The 21823-nt window shown below is 40.2% G+C and overlaps 1 protein-coding gene across 8 annotated transcripts in view; it reads left to right on the top strand.

The window, feature by feature from the left end:
• Nucleotides 1–21823, top strand: part of LOC131509163 (retinitis pigmentosa 9 protein) — a 220842-nt gene that overhangs the window by 3340 nt on the left and 195679 nt on the right. For 6 of the 8 annotated variants that reach the window (XR_009260330.1, XR_009260331.1, XR_009260329.1 and 3 more), the window contains exons 2-6: nucleotides 8500–8530; nucleotides 9590–9719; nucleotides 12032–12123; nucleotides 14244–14305; nucleotides 15016–15222. Coding sequence is in view for 3 of the 8 variants with exons in the window: in XM_058724649.1 (XP_058580632.1) it covers nucleotides 8500–8530; nucleotides 9590–9719; nucleotides 12032–12123; nucleotides 14244–14305; nucleotides 15016–15214 (514 nt within the window). In the remaining 5 variants the exon portion in view is untranslated. Of the gene's footprint in view, nucleotides 1–8499; nucleotides 8531–9589; nucleotides 9720–12031; nucleotides 12124–14243; nucleotides 14306–15015; nucleotides 15656–21823 lie in introns of those variants that run through there. The other 2 variants (XM_058724651.1, XM_058724648.1) reach the window with 1 other exon arrangement.

The raw sequence follows: 21823 nt of genomic DNA on the forward strand, positions 1-21823 counted from the left end.
AGTGTTCATATTCCTAACCCTTGTCTTCCAAAGCTTATAACTTCTTCCAGCTAAAGAAGTCAGTCCCTTTCTTCCACTTTCCGTTGTCTTCCCAGCTTTGTCTCAAAATTGTTCAATGCTAGTATCTCCTCTCAAGATTTTTTTGTGGCTGCTTACCTTTTTTATTTCTTTACTGTCATTTTTTTAAAAGAGTGTGGAAAAGGAAGGCAAACAAGCAAGTTGGCTGGCCAGCCACATTAAATGGGAAGCTCTATAGTGGTTTTTTACAAATTGAATTCAAATTCATTTACCCCCTGGTATTCCCTCTTTAGTTCCCTTTCCACTCCTCTAATCAGTTTCTTACACTTGACCTTACCTTTTTTTACCCTTTCACCAAACCTGCCAGGACCCCAAGGGCATTTGAGTCTTCCACCCTGTGCTCTAACCCATGCTCCAGCTGTATTACTCAAGCGTCCGTTGTCTGCTGGACATAACAGAATAGAGATTCTGTAGGTATATGGTAGTTTCATTTCTGCCTTCCACACCATAGGAACAAGCTGTGGGAACACCTGGAATTGAGTATGCTTACATGAAGGACTCTTCCAAAAGAAATCCTATGCCAGCACTTAGAAATACAAGACTATTTTTAAGTACTTGGCAAAATAAAGATTTCTTTCTCCATACCCAGTTGGGAAGATGAAGTTTTTCCTATCTTATCTAAATTTAGCCTTCACACTGCTCAGAGAAACTTATTACAATCTGAATGATGTAATAGCAAGGCTTCACAGATGGTACAAAATAATGGGCCTCCACCAACTTTTTTTTTTTATTTCTCAGGATTAACTATAAAGAGTGCAGATTTCTTAACTGTTACAGCACAGAAGCCAACCTACACAACAAACACACTCCTATTCCAGGTCTGGTTTTTTGTTTGTTAAGTAATATCTACACCCAACGTGGAGCTTAGGGCTAAAATTCACAATCCCAAGATCAAGAGTCATATGCTTATTGACTGAGCTAGTCAGATGCCCCTACATCTGTTATTTTTAAATATTACTTTAGATTTTGAGAAACATTGTGTTTTTTAAATTTTTTTATTTAAAAAAATTTTTTTTAATCTTTATTTATTTTTGAGAGAGAAAGACAGAGTGCAAGTGGGGGAGGAACAGAGAGAGGGAGATACAGAATCCAAAGCAGGCTCCAGGATCTGAGCTGTCAGCATAGAGCCTGACGTGGGGCTCGAACTCACCACAAGATCATGACCTGAGCCAAAGTCGGATGCTTAATCCACCAAGCCACCCAGGCGCCCCAGAAATATTGTTTTAACGTGTTACATAAACTAATGAATTGTGCAGCCCTGGGAAAAAACATCAACCACATTCCTTTAAATTTGGAGAAACAGTTGTAAAATGGACTTTTTAAGACTACTTTTTTGGTGTAGCGTTCAACTGTTGGAATCACTGAAGGGAAATGTTGCTAATAACAGATTGCAAAATGTGTAGTCAGTTTCATCACACTCCTTTTCCACTTATGCCAAAGCATTTACATATTTTCCAGGAATGTGGATTTTACTTTGGCCATCTGTTATTTGTACACCTCCTATGGCAAAAGAAAATATTGTTGGATTACTGGGTATTTATGTAAATGTTACCTCCTCCCTTCCAAGCTCCCTTAAGTCCCAATCCATAAGGGATAGATAGCATTAATGTTTCTAATGAATGGCTGCTGATGGGACTGTATCACCTGCTTAATTCAGGCAAATTTCCGTTATTCTTGCTAAGAGAAGCCTGAGCATATGACATGTCACAGCTTTCCACCAGAAAATATTTTAAGTATTTGCTCTGGAAATACCATATCTAAAAAGTTAATTCTGTTTATACCCAGTCATTTACCATGTAATCTTCAGGGACTAAGTCCTCCTCTGAGTCCTCTAAGTCCTCCCTTTAGAAAAGCTTTGGATTAATGATGGTGAGGATGAGAGCAGAGAAGCCTCCATCCCAATCTTATTTGGAAGCATCCAGAGATGAAGTCAAAGGAAAGTTTTCCTTACTATAACAATTCATGTCATTTCTCATTCTTAATCTGCTGCGAAGGAAAAAACATTCCTGTTTTCCTTTTATACATTCATATTACACTCACAGCACTAGTCTATGTGGGAGTTTTCCAACACTACCAAGAAATTCTCCTATTCTCAGAGGACACCAAGTAAATGTCTTATAAATTTAATTCAGACACTGCCTACCTGGAGTCAGCATCAGAACCCCCAGGTTAAGGGTTCAGTCTCACAAGACTGCTCCCTTCCACACGCTTTAGATGCCACTCACAAGTTGAGGTTGCTACTAACCCATCGGCTGTGAAGCGGAGGTTCCCCCAACACCCTCCTCCGGTTTGGTTAATTTGCTAGAGCAGTTCTTAGCACTCAGGAATACACTGCCTTTACTCGATTACTGATTTATCATAAAAGGTTATAACTCAGGAGCAGCTAGATGGAACAGATACATAGGGTAAGGTGTATGGAAAGGGGCATGGAGCTTCCATGTCCTCTCCAGGTACACCCCACCTCCATGTGTTAAACCTTGAAGCTCTCTGAACTCCATTATTGGGGGGTTTTATAGAAACTTCATAACATAGGCATGATTGCTTAATCAATGGCCATTGGTGATTAATTCAGTCTCCCTAGAGGTAAGGCTGAAAATTCCAATTCTCTAATCACAGAATCCATTCCCCTGGCAACCAGTCCTCATCTTTAGGAGCTTTGTCACCTCTGTTAACATAAACAGTTTGGTTGAAAGGGGCTTGTTATGACTAACAAAAGAAACTTTTCACCTTTATAGTTTTGGACCTATTTCAGGAACTAGGAACAAAACTAAACATTATAAGAAAAGATGCTCCTATAACCTTTATATAGGAAATTACAAGTCTTATTATAAGCCATAATATAACATCCACCACAGTTGTTTTCTTTCACATCTTAAGAGAAGGGCCAAAGAAAAAGCATTTCACTTTTCCCTTGGTCAATTCTCCCTAACCCCTGTAACCTCCAATATTCACCCTGTTCTGAAGGATCTTTATTTTTTCTTAATGTTTTATTTATTTTTGAGAGAGAGCGAGCAAGCGAGCACACGTGGGGGAGGGGCAGAGAGAGAGGGAGACACAGAATCCAAAGCAGGCTCCAGGCTCTGAGCTGTCAGCACAGAGCCTGACACGGGGCTCAAACTCACAAACCATGAGATCATGACCTGAGCTGAAGTCAGACACTTAACTGACTGAGCCACCCAGGTGCCCCTGTTCTGAAGGATCTTTAAAGTTGGTGCATAAGAAGAGGGTCAGAATAAAGAAAACATTAAATCATTAAGTGTTTCTATACTTTGCAGCCGTTCTGAAGTATTAAAATGAGTCCTTCCCTGGAGATTTACAACATTAATGTACAGATCTGAGCTAAAATCTTTATGTATCACCCCTTATAGAAGAGGTACAAATCCCTTTAAGAGCTTGAGATGCTCTTTGAGTACACAGACACCCAGCCTCAGAATTTGCTTCCTCTTTCTCAGGCTTCTGGGTCTCTCTCAGTTCAGCCCCTGGCCAGAAATAAGGAGGGCCTCCCCAGTCCATGCAGCTGAGCACAGGCAGGGTACATTTTCCACTGGTGATTCCTGGTCTGCAAACCAGATGATGAAAGCTTATCCTTACTAAAATCCATGATTAAAAACCCTATAGCTCTGTTTCCCATTAACTTGGTATATATGTCAGGGCATGGCTCAAATATTGCCTTGTAGCTTGACATTTCCCCTCACAAACTCCTTAGAATTATCTGCCTCCACATGGATGTTCCTAGCATCAACAACCAAGCGCGTATACATTTAATATCTGCACACACTCAACCCGATCCCTGCCTCAGAGAGAGTGTGAGGTCATTGTCCTTGTTACTACCTCCCACAGCCTCATGGTATTTTGCTTTGCAGAGGAGAGTGTTGTCAAAACCTAGGGAAGTATGGTATGTAAATTTTACCACAAATAAGGATAAATAAGCAATGTGGGGGGAAATTTTTAGGGAAAACTGGATTCACAATAGTATCTATGCCTAAATCAAATTGTACTGAAGCTCTGAATTTAAAGTGTTACTGGAGTCTTCTGTTTTCCAGTGATAAACATGGTGCTAGACTGATTACTGGATTCAGCTAAACATGTACTGATAGTCATATACAGGTGAGCACATGGACTCTGGGCTGTGTGCCCTTGCACAATTTATTTAACCCAGGAACAGTTATTAATACAGGAGATACACTGGTGGCCCAGAACAGTGGCTGCAACTCAGTGAAAGAATGCTGAATGTCACAAGGTCTGGATGATTGTCCCAATTCAGCTGCTTACTGCTTAGTGTTCAGTTGTTGGAATCAATGAGGGAAAATGTTGGAATTGATACTGAAAAAACTGAGGGTCAGAGTCCCTGGCCTGCCCTTTTCTTATGTGATTTTATCAAGATAGTTTAATAACTATAATAAGGCATATTTTATGAGCCTCACAGGACATGACGATAGACTTGGCTGAATGCTGATGTACCACCTGCATGGGGAAAAGGCAGTGATCCCTGAAGCCAGATATGGAAGAGGAGTCTCTGAGTCTCATGGCTTTAGAAACTACTCGACAATGAAAAAGAATGAAATCTTGCCATTCGTAACAACGTGGATGGAACTGAAGGCTGTTATGCTAAGTGAAATAAGTCCATCAGAAAAAGATACATGTTTTCACTCATATGTGGAATTTGAGAAACTTGACAGAAGACCGTAAGGGAAAGGAAGGAAAAATAAGTTACAGAGAGGGAAGCAAACCATAAGAGATTCTTAAATACAGAGAACTGAGGGATCATGGGGGTGGGAGGTTGGGGTGGGGCAGGGAAAATGGGAGGTGGGCATTGAGGAAGGCACTTGTTGGGATGAGCACTGGGTATTGTATGTAAGTGATAAATCACGGGAATCTACTCCTGAAGCCAAGACTAGATTGTATATTGCTAACTTGACAATAAATTATTTTTAAAAAGAAAGGCAGTAAACCCAGCTGGGGATGCTGTCTGGGAAGTCCACTGTCAGGTTGATGCCCACCTCCACTTAGAAGCAGCTGGCAAATCCTTACAAAGCTACAGATCTACACAAAGATGTGAAGTCTGGCTTGGGATGGCAAGGTTTCTCTACTGGTCCACATCTTGGTCTTTGTGATGCGAGTGCTCTAGTCTTGACCTGCCTCATGAGACTGTTGAGAGCAACTTGCTTTCAATAGAAGGAGCCACCACTGCAAAGTGCCTTTTTTTTTCTTTTTTTTTTTTTTTTTAATTTTTTTTTCAACGTTTTTTATTTATTTTTGGGACAGAGAGAGACAGAGCATGAACGGGGGAGGGGCAGAGAGGGAGGGAGACACAGAATCGGAAACAGGCTCCAGGCTCCGAGCCATCAGCCCAGAGCCTGACGCGGGGCTCGAACTCACGGACCGCAAGATCGTGACCTGGCTGAAGTCGGACGCTTAACCGACTGCGCCACCCAGGCGCCCCTGCAAAGTGCCTTTTACATACGTGCTGTGACATATTCACCCATGAGGAAATGGAGGCTCTGAAGGGTTAAATAACTTGTCCCAAAGTACACAGCAGTGAGAATGAGTCCATTCAAACCAAATTTTTTTTTTACCTGTATTAAAGAACAAAAATTCATCCTAGTAAATTTGAAAATCTAATTTGTTTTATTGATTCATGAATCCAGCAGCATCTCATCTAGCAAGTAGAGAGGTGCTCCAAAGAGTTGTACAAAACGGAACATTTCTATAAGTAGGGTGGTGAATGAAGTTATTAGCAAAAGAAAAGAAACAATTGTTCCAGGCAAAGTCACTTTGCCTCAGTTGGAAGAACAGGGAGTTTTATCCTGCAAATTACCTCATCTTTCTCTTGGGGGGTAGGAGGGCCCATATGACAGATTAGTTTATTGGTACTGATCAGAAAATTACTGCTGAAGGTGAAGACTACATTTATGGGTGAGGTTGAAACTGTAACTAGAGTCTGTATTAAGGCCCAGTTTGGTGACCTGGCCTAACTGGCTCCATTTTGGGCCTGTGGTTTTCTTTTTAACACCTCCAAAGGCCACTCACACTGATCTTGAACTAAAAAATGTTCTACCTGCAATGTGGGGGTTTTCTACTCAAAAAAACCAAACCTCTCCATCAAGACAGTTGCACAGTTATACAGAGAATCAAGTAACAAAAATAATACAATTTAGTAATGAGTTTGATGTTCTTTACTCAAGGGAAATAAATCCATGGATTGAGTACCGTGCCTCATTCTTCCTAGGGATTTTGGGCAAAAGCAAGTTTTCTATGCCCTTAGTTCTCTCTTCTGATACTTAGCACCATGCCTGGCATAATTGTTGACTGGCTACTTTTGCAAAGAGTAAGTTTTTAAGTTGAACCTTCAATATTGCCTGATAGTTAACTTTAGTTTCACCTATTTTACCCGTTCTTTTTTGTTAGGAGGAAAATACCAACTTGAATACAGCTAGAGTCAAGACTTAATTCGTGGGAAAAAATTACAGAAATAACCCTAAAACTTTAAAACAAAAATGCTGCCTATATAACTCTATAGCAGAAGGGAGCTGCTAATAGCATATTTTTGGCCCTTTTTTCTTTCATATCGCAAATTACCTTTGGATTTTCCTTCAGAGGCTAATTTTTCCTTGGTTTATGCCAGCATAGGTATAAGGACAATGCCATTAATTTCATTTTTCTTTTGTAATGAAAAACGTTGAGTTGATATATTTACATATAAATAAATGTAATGAAAACTAAAGGTCCCTCCCTCAGGTACTCTTCCAGAGGTATGCTATTCATAACAAGGCATATCTGTGTTTATATGTATGTACATATAGTCTCCTTTTCACCATATATACACATAAAAGCACACCAAATACTTTACCCTACTCTTTTTTATTAACTTAAACTGTTTGCAGTATTGTCCTACATTCCTTTTGGGATAGTTGATATCTATTTGACTATTAGATAAATGATTTACCATTTTAACATTTATTAATGTTTTCCTGGTGCTAAAAGTAAGACATTTTCACTATACAAAATTCAGAAAATTAATCATCTCTGAACCCACTACCTGTGTGCAGCAGTTTGGGACTCCCACATTTCCAAACTTTTAGGGTCAAAACACAATTTTGATTGATTGATTGATTGCATAAGCTGCGGGGAGAGGGCAGAGGGAGAGAGAGACTCTTAAGCAGGCTCCATGCTCAGTGCAGAGCTCAACATGGGGCTCGATACCACTGCCCAGGGATCATGACCTGAGCTAAAATCAAGAGTCAGACACTCAACTGACTAAGCCACTCAGACGCCTCTCAAATCACAACTTTAAACAGCCTATTGCCCAGATGCCCTCTCAAAATATTATTTATAGAGTCATTGACAAGACCTAAGATGTTCAGTTGTCCCACATGATTTTCCAGTTGCTGCTTTTTTGTAGAGGGAAGGGGGTGTGTCCAGTGTGTTTGATAGCCAGTTGTGTGACAGTACTTAAAAATCAACGTGATTATACCTAAAAATAATAATATTATATGCCAATTGTATCTCAATCTAAAAAATAATTGTTTAAATGAACACAAGCATTTGGTGCTGATTTTCCAGATTTGGAATCCAGAACCCTTTTGGGGCACTTTGGCAGAGTGATAGGAAGTGAAAATGAATTGGGAGCATAGACATGATGCGTATGTACCCTTAGGACCCTTGGGAGTCTGTGAGCTCCAAGGGAACGTACATTCCCACACATCATACATCTGCTTGCTCTAGCAGCATTCAGTAAAGCATGTCGTCCAGGCACCATGCAGGGGTCCTACACCCCGAGTCCAGTGAGGTCAGTATGGGCACAGCGGGCTGTCAGAACTGAGGAATGGATGGCTCACTCTGCAGGCAGGGTGAGTGGGCAGGATTTGAACTGAGAGCTGCAGGGATATGGGAAAGGAAGCCTCTAGGACAGATCACCATCGCCTCCATCCCCTGCAACAGGCCCTTCCCTCCAGTTTTGTTCCTGCCCCCCTGCACTGCCTCCATCCAGGTTAGAACAGATTCCTCAGCCTTCCCCACATGAGCCTCCATGCTGAGTAAGTGGAAGTTATGGTAGATAAATAACCTGACAACCGTGACAGTCTGGAAGCATGATTAGCTCTTGGGTCTTCCCACACATTTCGCCTGCAATCTCTTGCTTTCTCTTCTTCGAAAATAAATTCATTGTGCTCAGACACCAAGTTAGTTACCATTTCAGTGAATTTTAGTTCTAGATCTCTGCAGGATGTGGTGTAGCATCAGTTTACTTATATAAGATCTCTGACTGCTGGGCATATTTTACTAACTGCTTTAGATCTAATGCAGTTTTAAGGTTTTACTAAAGATATGCTTTTCATTTTGACCTCTAGTTGCTTTTTGCTCATTAAAACGTATTGTGTTCCTGTTAACATGATTGACGGCAGTTTTTCTTTTCCTTTCTAGTTATGAGAAACCTCCTCCTGGGCTTATCAAGGTCAGTGTGAAGTTTGTACCTTTGGTTATCTCTCAGACATATTTGACTCAGTGCGCAGACTCAGTAACTTGTTATGAAAAACTGTTATATAAGGTTTGGAACATCTTTTTCATAACCCTGCTTCTCCCTGCAGATGCCAGTCAGTCCATACACTTTGGGCTTTGTGTCTCCAGCCTGTGTCTTTGTAGCAATGTAATCAACCGTGTGACTGTTCCCTAAGAAACGGTGGCAGGCCCACGTGTTCCTCAGCGATCTGTCCCCTTCTCTGTCTCCTGCTGTGGCTGCATCTTCTCACCGCTCTGCTCAATCTCTGACTCACTCACTGCTGCTTTCCTGAGCGTCATCAGAGACTACTGTCTCTGAGGAGACTGGAAGCTCCTCTAGTCCAGCCCCTGGTGCGAGACTTAGAGGACTCATTAGAGGCCAGAGCAACTTTCTGCTTGCTCCCTTTCAATGAAAAGATTTTTAGAAAACCTTCTTTCATTATAAATTTAATATTCACATGAACTGAAAAAAATCAGAAGGTAAAAAAATATAAATATAACACCTGAATTGTGTACTGAAGTTATTTGGTGATGAGAGCACATGTCAAATACAGCATGTATGAGATTGTAAGACATGACAAGTGATCTCCATGGTATAATAATTTTTTTAATTTTAACAGGTTATTTTTATTATTTCAGGAAATCTTTTTTAATTCTCTACTTTGTCTCATTCCACAAGGCTTTTAAGTTAGCAGAAAAGTTTGTAATCTTAGAATCTAATTTTTGTGATCTAGAGTCAGAATTTGGAGCTCAAAGCATTCCTATGTGAACAATAACTAGTAATATTTCTCTAAGAATAGCTATATCATTTTCATGATATAATTCTTCTGGTATGTTTATTTCTGGTTTTTCTGTCGGGTATAATTTGTCTTTCTTTCTAGTACTGGAGAGGGTAACAGGATGACGTGGGCATTTCCAGCCCATGTGAAAGCCAGCAGTGCTGTGTTCTGAAGCAGGTAGGAGAGAATTCCAGTGCTCTTTTGCCACGTCGTGTACATGTTGTTTCCTTTTTTAGGAAGATGAGACTAAGCCGGAAGACTGTATACCAGATGTACCAGGCAACGAACATGCCAGGGAATTTCTGGCTCACGCACCAACTAAAGGACTTTGGATGCCACTGGGGAAAGAAGTCAAAGTTATGCAGTGTGAGTATGGGAGAGTTTCAGGTAACACTCCTCAGCACACACAAGTTATATACCACGACTTACAAAGCGTGTTTACTTTTTTTTTTTCCCCCTCACCGAGCCCTGTTTAGCCAAGGCATGATCTCCGTTTCATAGTTAAGGAAGCCGAGCTGCGTATGTTAGTGAGTGTCTGAGTTAAGAGGCAGAGCATGGCTTTGACTCCAGGGCTTCTGACTCCTAAGGGCAGTGGTTGCCCACAGGACCAGAGCTGCCTTTGGAGTACACTCCTTGGTAATATTCAAGTAACAGAAAGGATATTCCGTTGTAGAAATGTCACAAGGGACAAGGGATGCATTGGAGGGCAGGTCCCTTTGGGTCTTGCCTCAGTGATTTGCCCCCTTCTCCCCCCAGTCAGTGGTGTTAAGGTTTCATCCATGTGACCTGAGAGGAGCTACGGCCACAAGGGGGGGTGGTCCAGAACAGGAGTGCTGTGTGTGCACGCCCCCACCCCACCAGAGCCGCAACACCTTCATCCAGCTTAAGTGGTATTTGGTATTTGAAGAAAAGGTACTGCTGCCGTTTAAAGACGTTTGCTTGTACAAAGATTCTTCATGTACATAATTAAAAATAGCAGTTCCTAGGGGCGCCTGGGTGGCTCAGTTTGTTAAGCGTCCAACTTCAGCTCAGGTCATGATGGTCCGTGAGTTCAAGCTCTGCGTCGGGCTCTGTGCTGACAGCTCAGAGCCTGGAGCCTGCTTCGGATTCTGGGTCTCCCTCTCTCTCTGACCCTCCCCCATTCATGCTCTGTCTCTCTCTGTTTCAAAAATAAATAAACATTAAAAAAAATTTTTTTTAAACACTTAAAAAAATAAAAATAGAGAAAACTGTTTGAATACAACAAATATCTTAAAAAAAAAAAAATAGCAATTCCTAGTTTCTTGCCCCATTCACCTCACCCTAAAGGTAACCTTGTAAACCTCTTTTAAGATTATTTGGGGGGGGCGCCTGGCTGGCTTAGTCAAAGGAGCATGTGACTCTTGATCTCAGGGTTGTGAGTTTGAGATCCACATGGGGTGTAGATTACTTAAATAAAATTTAAATATTTTCAAGTTTATCTCTATGTATCTAAATTATGTGATTATATTCCTGCCTTTTGATTTTTGAGGTTTCTTCATTATCTGTTAACTTCTTACTACAGAAGAATTTTGTTTTGTTTTGAGAGAGAGGGCGCAAGTGAGTGAGGGGGCAGAAGAGAGAGGGAGAGAAAGTGGGGCTCACCCAAAGTGGGGCTAGAGCTCACCTGATGAGCTTCCTAGATTGATTTTCTAATTTCTGATCTTTCCTGTCCTATTTTTTTTTCTGCTTTCTAGACTATTTCATCAACATATCTTCCAGTCCTTCAGTTAAGATTTTTATTTCAATTCCAAAAGCTGTGATTTTCTTCTATGATTTTTTTAATTCTGTTGTTGCAATATGTTCTCTAAGGATATTAATTTTTTCTTCTCATTATGTTTTTATTTCTTCCAAATTGGTCTTTTTTTTTTTTTTTTTTTTTTTTTTTTGCATCCTTGTCTTTCATTCATGAAGAGGCTCTCAGGTGACTTAAACAGAAATTTATTGTCTCACAGTTCTGAAGGCTATCAGTCTGAAATCCAGGTGTAAGAAGTGTTGATTCCTTCTGAAGGCTGTGAGGGAAGGATCTGTCCCAGGCCTAGGGATCTAAAGATCCTATCTCACAATGAGGTCATATTCTGAAGTACAAGCGGTTAGAACATTCAAAATAATGGGGGGACAGGGTGGAGGGAGCAATACCGTTCAAGCCATAACACACTATTAAAACAAAATCACACTTTGCTTTTAGCACAGGATTGCTTAGTAACTACTTGGCTCATTTGTGTTTGTTTGTTTGTTTACATTTTATTTTATATTTAAGAGAGAGAGACAGAGCATGAGCAGGGGAGGGGCAGAGAGACAGAGACAGAATCTGAAGCAGGCTCCAGGCTCCAAGCTATCAGCACAGAGCCTGACTTGGAGCTCAAACTCATGAGCAGTGGGATCATGACCTGAGCCGAAGTCAGACACTTAACCGACTGAGCCACCCAGGCGCCCCTACTTGGCTCATTTCTAAAACCCAAGATTAAAGAAAGGATCCTTGAGGAAGCAATTGTTTTCTCTCAGTTTTCTGGTATCTTACATGGTTCATCCACTAATTGCATTAGCTTTGGAAATTGGAATCTAATGAAAAATATCTTTAGTATGATCTACTGATACTTTATCTTAATTAGGTAAAACTGCTTTATCTTACAGAAATATATCCCTTTTCTTTCTTTTAGGTTGGCGTTGTAAACGGTATGGTCACCGAACAGGCGACAAAGAATGCCCTTTCTTTATCAAAGGCAACCAAAAGTTAGAACAGTTCAGAGTAGTAAGTAAAACTCTTGAGTTTCAATTTACATTTACCAGAGATGGGGAATGTCAAGTGACTCAGGCAGTTACCAGTGAACTGGAGGTTAACATAAAATATATTCCCAGAGCCTTTTGGCCAAAATATGTAGTGTTAACTACATCTCTGTTAAACTGAATTTGTGTGATAGATTAGTTCATTAACAAAAACTTAACCTTTGTTAAAGCGTTATTTGCTTATGCCTTGGGAACACTGATTTCTTTTTCCAAAAGACACTGTTATGTATTCAGTCACTTTTAACATATTATATTTAAAAAATCTTGTTTCATAACTAAAATCATCATTCTAGTTTCCCAGTCTTTGTCTAAAGATTAAATATCTTTCTATTATAAAATAGAAGTGTGTTTATAAATGATATATCCTCTTTACATAACAGTAAAATAAATCTGTCGTTTCCCCACTTTATTTTACACTTACCTCCAGCGATTAATTCACCAGTCAGTTTCAGTCAGTTCAGCTGTGCTGTTATCAGATAGATTGGGATTATCTCCATATATCAAACTAGGGTCCACAAACATTTGCCAGGGATTTTAAGACATTTAAAAATTGTGCTTTCATTTAAAAAATTTGAAGAAAATATTCTGGATAAATCAACGCTACCTAGAATGACAATTTTTACAATTACTATAACAGATAAATTGGTCATAACTCTCAAAAAATGAACAAATTCATTTATTTTTAATTCAGAAACCCAAATTCTAAGGATAGATCCTAAGGGTATAACAAAAATCAATATATACAAATTTTTATTAATGTATAAGGGATTATTTAGAATTATTTATATGACTGAAAAATAGACTAAAGAAAAATAGGAAACAACTGCAGTGGCCAGCACATCAACATAAGTACTGTAACATAGAAGTCCTATAGCTTTTAAGAATCATGTTTTAGAAATATGTGTAGTATCATAGGAATATGCTCATGAAGACATAAGTGAGAAAGAGGTGCCAGGCTGGCTCAGTTGGAAGAGCGTGTAACTCTTTTTTTTTTTTAATTTTTTTTTTCAACGTTTTTTAATTTATTTTTGGGACAGAGAGAGACAGAGCATGAATGGGGGAGGGGCAGAGAGAGAGGGAGACACAGAATCGGAAACAGGCTCCAGGCTCTGAGCCATCAGCCCAGAGCCTGACGCGGGGCTCGAACTCACGGACCGCGAGATTGTGACCTGGCTGAAGTCGGACGCTTAACCAACTGCGCCACCCAGGCGCCCCGTGTAACTCTTGATCTTTCAGTTGTAGGTTTGAGTCCCACGTTGGGTGTAAAGATTACTTAAAAATAAAATCTTAGTGAAAAAGAGAATAGAGTTGTATATATAATATGATTATAATTTTTTGTAAATTATGAATGATGACTAGAACAACCACATTAAAATGTTAGCAGTGGATATCTCTGGATGGTACAAATATAGACATTTTTAGCTTCTTTTTTATCTTAAATATGTAAAACTTTTACTAGATATTTTTAAAGATATTTGACATACCACAAAGTTCAGTCTATGTGTAGTCATATTCTAAGCAAGTACTTTTTAATTACACAAATGTTACAAGAATACATTTACTGTAACTAAATTGACATTTTACTTTAGGGCTTTTCACAATTGATTTTTCAAAAGCAATATTGCATCTCTACAGAGTGAATATGCATTAAGTAGCTTGATAAGTATACTTCTACAGTTCTTTTTGGGCATATACATATGTTTTTGTGCACCTATAAATGAATCATTCTTACGTATCGTTTTCCAACTTTTTTTAGTATCTCTTGATCATCTGTCCTCATAGAATTACCTCAATACTTCTAACCTTGAGTAATATTTAATAATGAATCTTCCATGGTTTATATCCTTAAAAAGGCTATTCAGATTATATTTTATCAAATTGGATTTGTATAATTGAAAAATCTTTTTTGTAATGTCCACAAGTTTGAAGTGATGGTGACCCTTAAGAAGGATTAGAAAATTTTAAATATAAAATTACACCAAACAGGAAAAAAAGAACTGGTTTCAGTGAAATATGAATTTAATTTTACTTTAACTAACAGTCCACAAAGCCCTAATCCAACCTTACCCTTCTCTAATCCTCAAGGCACATGAAGATCCTATGTATGATATCATACGAGAGAATAAAAGACATGAAAAGGACATAAGGTGAGGTGGTCCTGGTGATAACAATACCCTCTTACATAAAGTTGGAAACACCCATTCTGGTATTAGATGAGTGGTTTGGTAAATATGGTACTTTAATATAGTTGTGATATATGTGGAAGGCAGGAGAAATCACTGGAAAGGCCAGTGTGTGGGGGATGAACAGGCCAGCCTTGTTCTATCTGGGTTGGCTTAAAGCAGTGGGCTTGGCCCAGCCTGCTCATACCACTGATAGTTGATGTTGGCAACCAACCGTAGTTTAGTTTATCTTCTCCAGTGTCTTTAAGGATTTGAGCTATTGTGAAAAATGATCCTTAGATATGAACAAAGATAGGGTGAAGAAACGGGAGAGTTTGTTTTTCCCAAAACTGGTGACGCCGAGTAATAATTGTTTTGAGGAGGTAGATTACTTGAGCAGTTGGGGGCGGTGAGTAAGGAAAGTAGGCATCTGTTAGAAGTTCTGTGGTAAGGACTCGAGAAACATGCAGAAATATTTAGGACAATGAAAAGAACAAGAATGGCTCATATACTGGTTACAGTCCTGTCAAACAGGCATGGACGTGGACAAGAATGGGGAAGACATGCACAAATAAGTACCGTCTTTTGCAAGGTGGTTATTCATGACATTTTTTACCCTCACTGCTGCTCTCACATCATCTTTATCTACAATTTTTTTAAGTTAAATATGGTTCTTTGGTCAAACTTCTGTTTAGGATACAGCAGTTAAAACAGTTACTGGAGGATTCCACCTCCGATGAAGATGGGAGCAGCTCCAGCTCCTCAGAATGTAAAGAGAAACACAAGAAAAAGAAGAAGAAAGAAAAGCATAAGAAAAGGAAAAAAGAAAAGAAGAAGAAGAAAAAACGAAAGCATAGGTCTTCCAAGTCGAATGAGAGTTCAGACTCGGACTAAGACTTGACCTATTCCATGTTCTCCTCTCAAAAATCAGACACTGTGGCCCCAGACCAGAGGGTATGGAATCGGGGAGGACTTGGAGACCCCAAGAGAGCAGGGCATTCGGTGTCATGCGTGTGAATTCCCACCTGCCTTCCAGTGAAGACGTGACCCCCGGAGGGTGAGTTGTGTCTTCCCTGGTGCTGGCTCTGGACAGCGGCTGATTTCAGGCAGGAAAGCGTTGTTCATTGTCTTCCTCCCACTGATCCCTGCAGTTTGTGATTCCTTCCAGCTGCCTCTGCCAGGGGGGTGAGACTGAGGGAATGAGTCTCTGAGGAAGCTCCAGGTGCTGCTGCAGCCTTCCCCTCCCCCTGGGAGCATTCCCAGAATTCCCAGAGACTCCAGCGTGGCTTTTCTCTGTTGTCGAGGGTAATAAAAGCTCATTATTTATTTTTTAAATGTAGTAACTTTTTATTTCTTAATGCATGCATGTGCTCCAAGTTTAAAAGGTACATAAGGTTTTTAATCATGGAAATTCTTCCTTCTTTTCTCCCCCAGCTACCCATTTCCCTTCCCCAAAGGGTACAGTTTTACAAGGTGCTTGTTTAGTCTTCCAGAAGTATTTTATATATTACAAATATAGGGCTTTTTTTTTTACATGAATGACATACACACTCATCTGTACATTGGTTTTTTGTTAACAGTATAAAACAGATTATTTTAATCTGCGTAATCTCTTTTGGCATTGCTGCACCAAAAGGTGTGTGTATAATCATCGGAGATGGTTTGTTAATTGATGAGGAAGGGTTCCTTGTAACAGCAATGAAAAATCTTGCATGGCTACATTGTATTTCACGTGTTTAAATCTTACTGAGTCCCAAGATTTTTCCCAGAGTCATTGAATCAGAAAATTTTTAAGAATATAGGGGAATTCTTATATGGGGTCAGCTACTCACATCCCAAAATACATCCCACACTTCCTTCATCTTCCTGTTGGTTAAGCACAACCTACCTGTGCTCCTCTATCTTTGTGCCATAGCAAAAGCAGCTAAGCCCATCATGGTGGTGCCTGCAGCCAAGGGAGAGTAAATCTTGTTTTTTACTGAGCCATATGGAGATAGAGCTTGCTCACAGGCATCCCTCCCTCTTCAGCAGGGGCTGTTGCGGTTTTCAGGGCCCCAGTAACTCTTCTCCCATTTCTGAGTCTTTCCCTGGAGGTTGAGAACAGCCAATCCAGTCCCAGAATGGACCCATTTCCTACTCATCAATAAATGCCCCCAATCTTGGCCTTGGAATAGTAGTACCTCAGTAACACATTGGTCCAGATTAGAATCAGCCAGCTAAGGCTTGTTATTTCTGAAAATTCTAAGGCCAGTTAATTCAGGCATCCTTTACATTTATCCTTGGCATCCTAGGTCAGCATGCAGAACATAGGCCATTTGTCCTCTCCCATATATCTCAATGTTTCCTACCAGTCTCATACTCTTCTTCTAGGAATTTCTTACTGTCCCTCTGGAATCCTATTCACAATAAAAGCACTCTTTTTTTTTTTTTTTTTTTTAACGTTTATTTATTTTTGAGACATAAAAAGACAGAACATGAACGGGGGAGGGTCAAAGATAGAGGGAGACACAGAATCTGAAACAGGCTCCAGGCTCTGAGCAGTCAGCACAGAGCCCGATGCGGGGCTTGAACTCACGGACCGCGAGATCATGACCTGAGCCAAAGTCAGCCGCTTAACCGACTGAGCCACCCAGGCGCCCCTAAAAGTACTCTTAATATGAAAGACTACATCAATGATTCTCAAGCCTTGGGGCATCAATACCTACTGCAGTGCTTGTAAAACACAGATTCCTGTGCTCCCAGACTTCCAGAGTTTCTAATTCAGTAGGTTTGTGGTTAACCTGGGAATTTTCCTAATAAGACCCTTAATGATGCTAACACTGTTGGTCTGAGAACCACACTTGGGGAACTACTGCTCTGTATCTTTAACCTCTTAATGAAACCTTCCTCCACTTCTTGCTATAACTGGAAGTCTGGCCATCTCCTACAACCCTTGCAAGGTAACTACCATCCCTACTCCTTCACTCTGGTGTTGTCTGTCTTTTGTTTCTGGCCTAGATCCCAGAGTCCATCACTTAAGCCTGTCATCTCCCTTGACCTGTGGTCCTTTTGCCCAGCATTCTCAGAAAGACCACAAACCTCTTCTGCATCTATACCCAGACTACTAGAGAAAAATCACACAGCTCTGTAGATTGGTACCCCCACAAATTCATCATCTCCAAACTCAACTGAGCCCATAAAGCTGACCAGCAAGCAAAAATGTATTAGTCACCTACTCAAACCTTAATTTTCAAGCATCTACCTTCAAATGGAGCACTTTCCACTCATCCAGGAAAGCATTACAAGCCCTCAGACCTCCCTTCACCAAGACATCCTACAAATTCATCATAATAGTTGTGGCAGACAAAATTCTAAAATGGTCCCAACATTTCTCCCCACTGATCTCCGTGACTGTTAATATGATGAATTCTACTTTCATGATTAGATTATTTTACAAGCACAAGGAAAGGGACATTATCTGTGTGTTCCTAAACAAATAACAGCCAGAGTTTCTCTGGCTGGTAGTAATATAGGAACTCAGATTCCATTCCTTCATACCATTGCTGATTTAAAGATGACAGGACTACAGTGGGCTATAAGGTGAGAAATGCAGTAGACACTAATTAGAGGCCCCTGACCAACACCAGCAAGGAGATGGGGAACTCTGTCCTACAGCCAAAGGAAAGAATCTTCACCCAGAGCCTCCAACCCTGCTGGCATCTTGATTTTGGTTCTGTGGGACACTAAGCAGAAAACCCAGTGGAGTCTGCTCAGACTTATGATCTACAGAACTATAAGATAATATATGTTTGAAGCCATTAAGTTTGTGGTAATTTGTTATCCAGCAATAGAAAATGAATACAGTGGTTTAAACAAGTTTCTCTTCTTGTCAGGCCAGCTTCCACCTGTGCTCTGGACCCCAACTCAGCCAGCAGTAGAGGGCAGTGATTAAGAGCATTGGCTCTCGATCCAGACTGCCTGGTTTTGAATCCCAGCTGTACCATATGTGAGCTATCCGACTATGCAAGTTGCCTGATCTCTCTGTGCTACCATTTCCTTGACAGATAATATATACCTCACAGAATCATCAAGAATTTACAACAGTTTGGAATATTTCCATTGCTTAATGAATGTTAGTTGCTCCTGCTGCTACTTATGCTACGATCATTATCTGTTCCTGCTCCCTCTGGGATCTTCCTCCTTTCCCATCACTCTTGTCTTCAGACTCTTTCTTCCTTTCAACTGCTCTGTTGCCACCATCATTTAAAAGCTGTTTTAAAATTATAAAAGCAGGGGCATCTGGCTGGCTCAGCCAGTAGAGCATGTGACTCTTGATGCCAGGGTCTTGAGCTCAAGCCCCATGTTGGGCATGGAGTCTACTTAAAAAAATTTTTTTAATAAAATAAAATTATAGGGGCGCCTGGGTGGCTCAGTCAGTTAAGCGTCCGACTTCAGCTCGGGTCACGATCTCGCGGTCCGTGAGTTCGAGCCCCGCGTTGGGCTCTGGGCTGATGGCTCAGAGCCTGGAGCCTGTTTCAGATTCTGTGTCTCCCTCTCTCTCTGCCCCTCCCCCGTTCATGCTCTGTCTCTCTCTGTCTCAAAAATAAATAAAACGTCAAAAATAAAATAAAATTATAAAAGTAATAGATGTTCATAAAAAGTTCCCAATTCAGAGCCATTAGAGAGTAATAAGTGAAAGGAGGATCTATCTACTTAAAATAGTTTGGTAGAGCCTTCAAGATCTTTTTAAAAATACACTACCAAACACAATCATACAGGTTTTTTTTTAATTAGTTTTATATAACTGAGTAACACTATGAACACCATTCTATGACCTCATCTCACTATATCCTGGCAGTCTTACTGCTTACTACAAGCTTTAAGTGGCCACAAAATTCCTGGTTGGAATGTGCTACATAACCATTTAACCATTCTTCTTTGTGCAGTACAGTTGTTTCCTATTTATCTTCTGTGATATGGTGATTTATGAGAATTATGTATTTGGTCATTGTGGAGGAAGAATGTTCTCTGCCCTTCAAGGTCCTTCTAGCTGGACTAAGAATCAGATTGACATGAGACAGATTAACAAGAGAAGATCAAATATAGTTTCCTATGTATGAAATTCCAAAGACAGTGAAGCAATATAAATGAGCTTAGGAGAGGGGTAGGAGGCTGAGCAAAACATTAGCAGGGAGGTGAGAGATGTTTAGAAAACAGAGGTGATCCTATTATACAAATAAATATCTTAGAAAAAGAAGAATCTCTGTTAATAGTTCTCTTCCTGGTATAGGCAGGCAGTTTAGGAGGAGATAAAGAGCTTTTCCTGAATCTTCTGGGTTTTGATTGCTTTTAACTTAAAATAATGTTCATGTCAAAGTGGCCCATCTTGGGGTAGCCTGGCCTTGGCCCCTACATGGTCATTCAGATGACCAAAATATATTTCTCATGTACATTTGGCCTTCATCCACAGTTTCTTGCTCGTATCTCTCTCAAACACTTGGAATTTCATGAGTGATAAGAGCAATAAGGGTTTTGGTTTTTGGTTTTTGGGTTTTTTTTTTAACATTTGGTCTCCTGTCCCCAGTTCCTGAAATCACTTTAGAACCATTAAAGGCAAAAACGGGTGTTTTGTTACTCATAATAAGCCCCTTTCCACCATCATTAGACTTATGTTAATGAGGTGAATTTTGGAAAGGACCTAAAGATGAGAACTGGTTGCCAGGGGAACCAACCACGAATAGCAAAGGGAACTTTCAGTCCCACCTCCTGATTTCAGGGGAGGGTAAAAATGTCCAGAGGTTGAATTAATCACCAGTGGCCAATGATTTAATCAATCATGTCCATGTAATATGGAGTTTCTCATATGGTTTGGAGAGCTTCCAGGTGGGTCAACACATGGAAGTCCTGTTAGAGAGGAACACCTACATAGGGCATAGAAGCTCCTCACTCCTTCCTACATACTTTGCCCTAAGCATCTGTTCCATCTGGCTGTTCTTGACTTACATCCTTTTATAATAAGCCAATAATCTAGTAAGTAAAGTGTTTGTGGGTGTTCTCTGAGCTGCTCTAAGCAAATTAATCAAACCCAAGGCAAGTGGCATTGGAACCTCCAACCTGTAGCAAGTCGGTCTGGCAAAGAACAGGGCTTGTGAGTGGCATTTGAAGAGGGGTGGGACAGTCTTGTTGGACTGAGCCCTTAACCTGTGGAATCTGATACTCTTTCCAGGTAGTATGAGAATTTAGGTAAGTTGTAGGACACCCTGCTGGTGTCACAAGAATTCCTTGGATGTGTGGGGAAACACACGTTGGAATTGGTTTCAAAAACTTTCACTTTGCTACTAACATTGTAATGAAAATCTGTGAGTAAATATCTTAGTGTATATGTGCAAGTATTTCAATAGAATAGGTCATTGATAGTAGAAATCTTTTAATTTTCACAGGTACTACCAAATTGCCCTCCAAGAGAGTCTCGACCAATTTTCACAACCTCTTACCTTGTCTAAAGGGGCCCATTTCACTGACCAAGCAACCTCAAGGTTCTTTCATCTTTTGAAAAAAAAACAAAAACAAAAAGTTCCTCCTTTGATCCCATATCTCTGTCTAGCTCTTTCCTCTCCTTTACAGCAGGGGTTTTCTTTTGTTTTTTAAAGATTTTATTTTTAAGTACTGTCTACACCCAAGGTGGAGCTCAAACTCACAACCCAGATATCAGGAGTTGTATGCTCTACTAACTGAGCCAGTCAGGCGCCCCTGTAGCAGAGTTTTTGAACCTTGGCCCTATTGATTTTAGGGACTAAATCTTACTTGTGGGGTTTTATTCTGTACATTCTAGGATATTCAGCAGCATCCCTGGCCTCTATCCACTAGATGCCACTAGCACTACCACCCCTCAGTTGTGACAACTAAAAATATCTACATACAAAGGAATAAAATTAGACTCTTCTACCACACACAAAAATCAACTCAAAATGGAGTAAATATTTAAATGTTAAGACCTGAGTGGCACTTAGCTGGCTCTTGATCTTGGGGTTGTGAGTTAAAGCCCACATTAGATATAGAGTTTACTTTAAAATAATAGTAATAATAATGATTATTATTATTGTTATAGATAAATGATGTTAAGACCTGAAGCTTTAAAACTCCTATAAGAAAACATAGGAGGGGTGGGAAGGGACAAGATGGTGGAGCAAATGGAAGTTCTCAGCCTCTCTCATCCCTGAAATGCAACTAGAGCAGCACCAAGCCATTTTGCATACCTAGGAAATTGATCTGAGGATTAACACAACAATCTGCATAACTTGAGCCACAAAACTCAGTAGGTACGTGGCATGAAGAGGTGAACTGGAGGAGACAGAAACCACACAGGGTAGGGAGCTGTTTTTTGCAGAGGTCAGAGAATGGGGAGTAAGAGTGCAGGAAAAGCACTCCCCTCAAAAGTAGTTGGAGACAGAGTGGAAACATTCACAAGGGACTGAGCAAAAAATCTGTTCCCCAAAACCATTGTCTGGGAGAAAGGAGAGGGTT

Source organism: Neofelis nebulosa, chromosome 4, assembly GCF_028018385.1.
Source record: "Neofelis nebulosa isolate mNeoNeb1 chromosome 4, mNeoNeb1.pri, whole genome shotgun sequence".
Taxonomy (NCBI): Eukaryota; Metazoa; Chordata; class Mammalia; order Carnivora; family Felidae; genus Neofelis; species Neofelis nebulosa.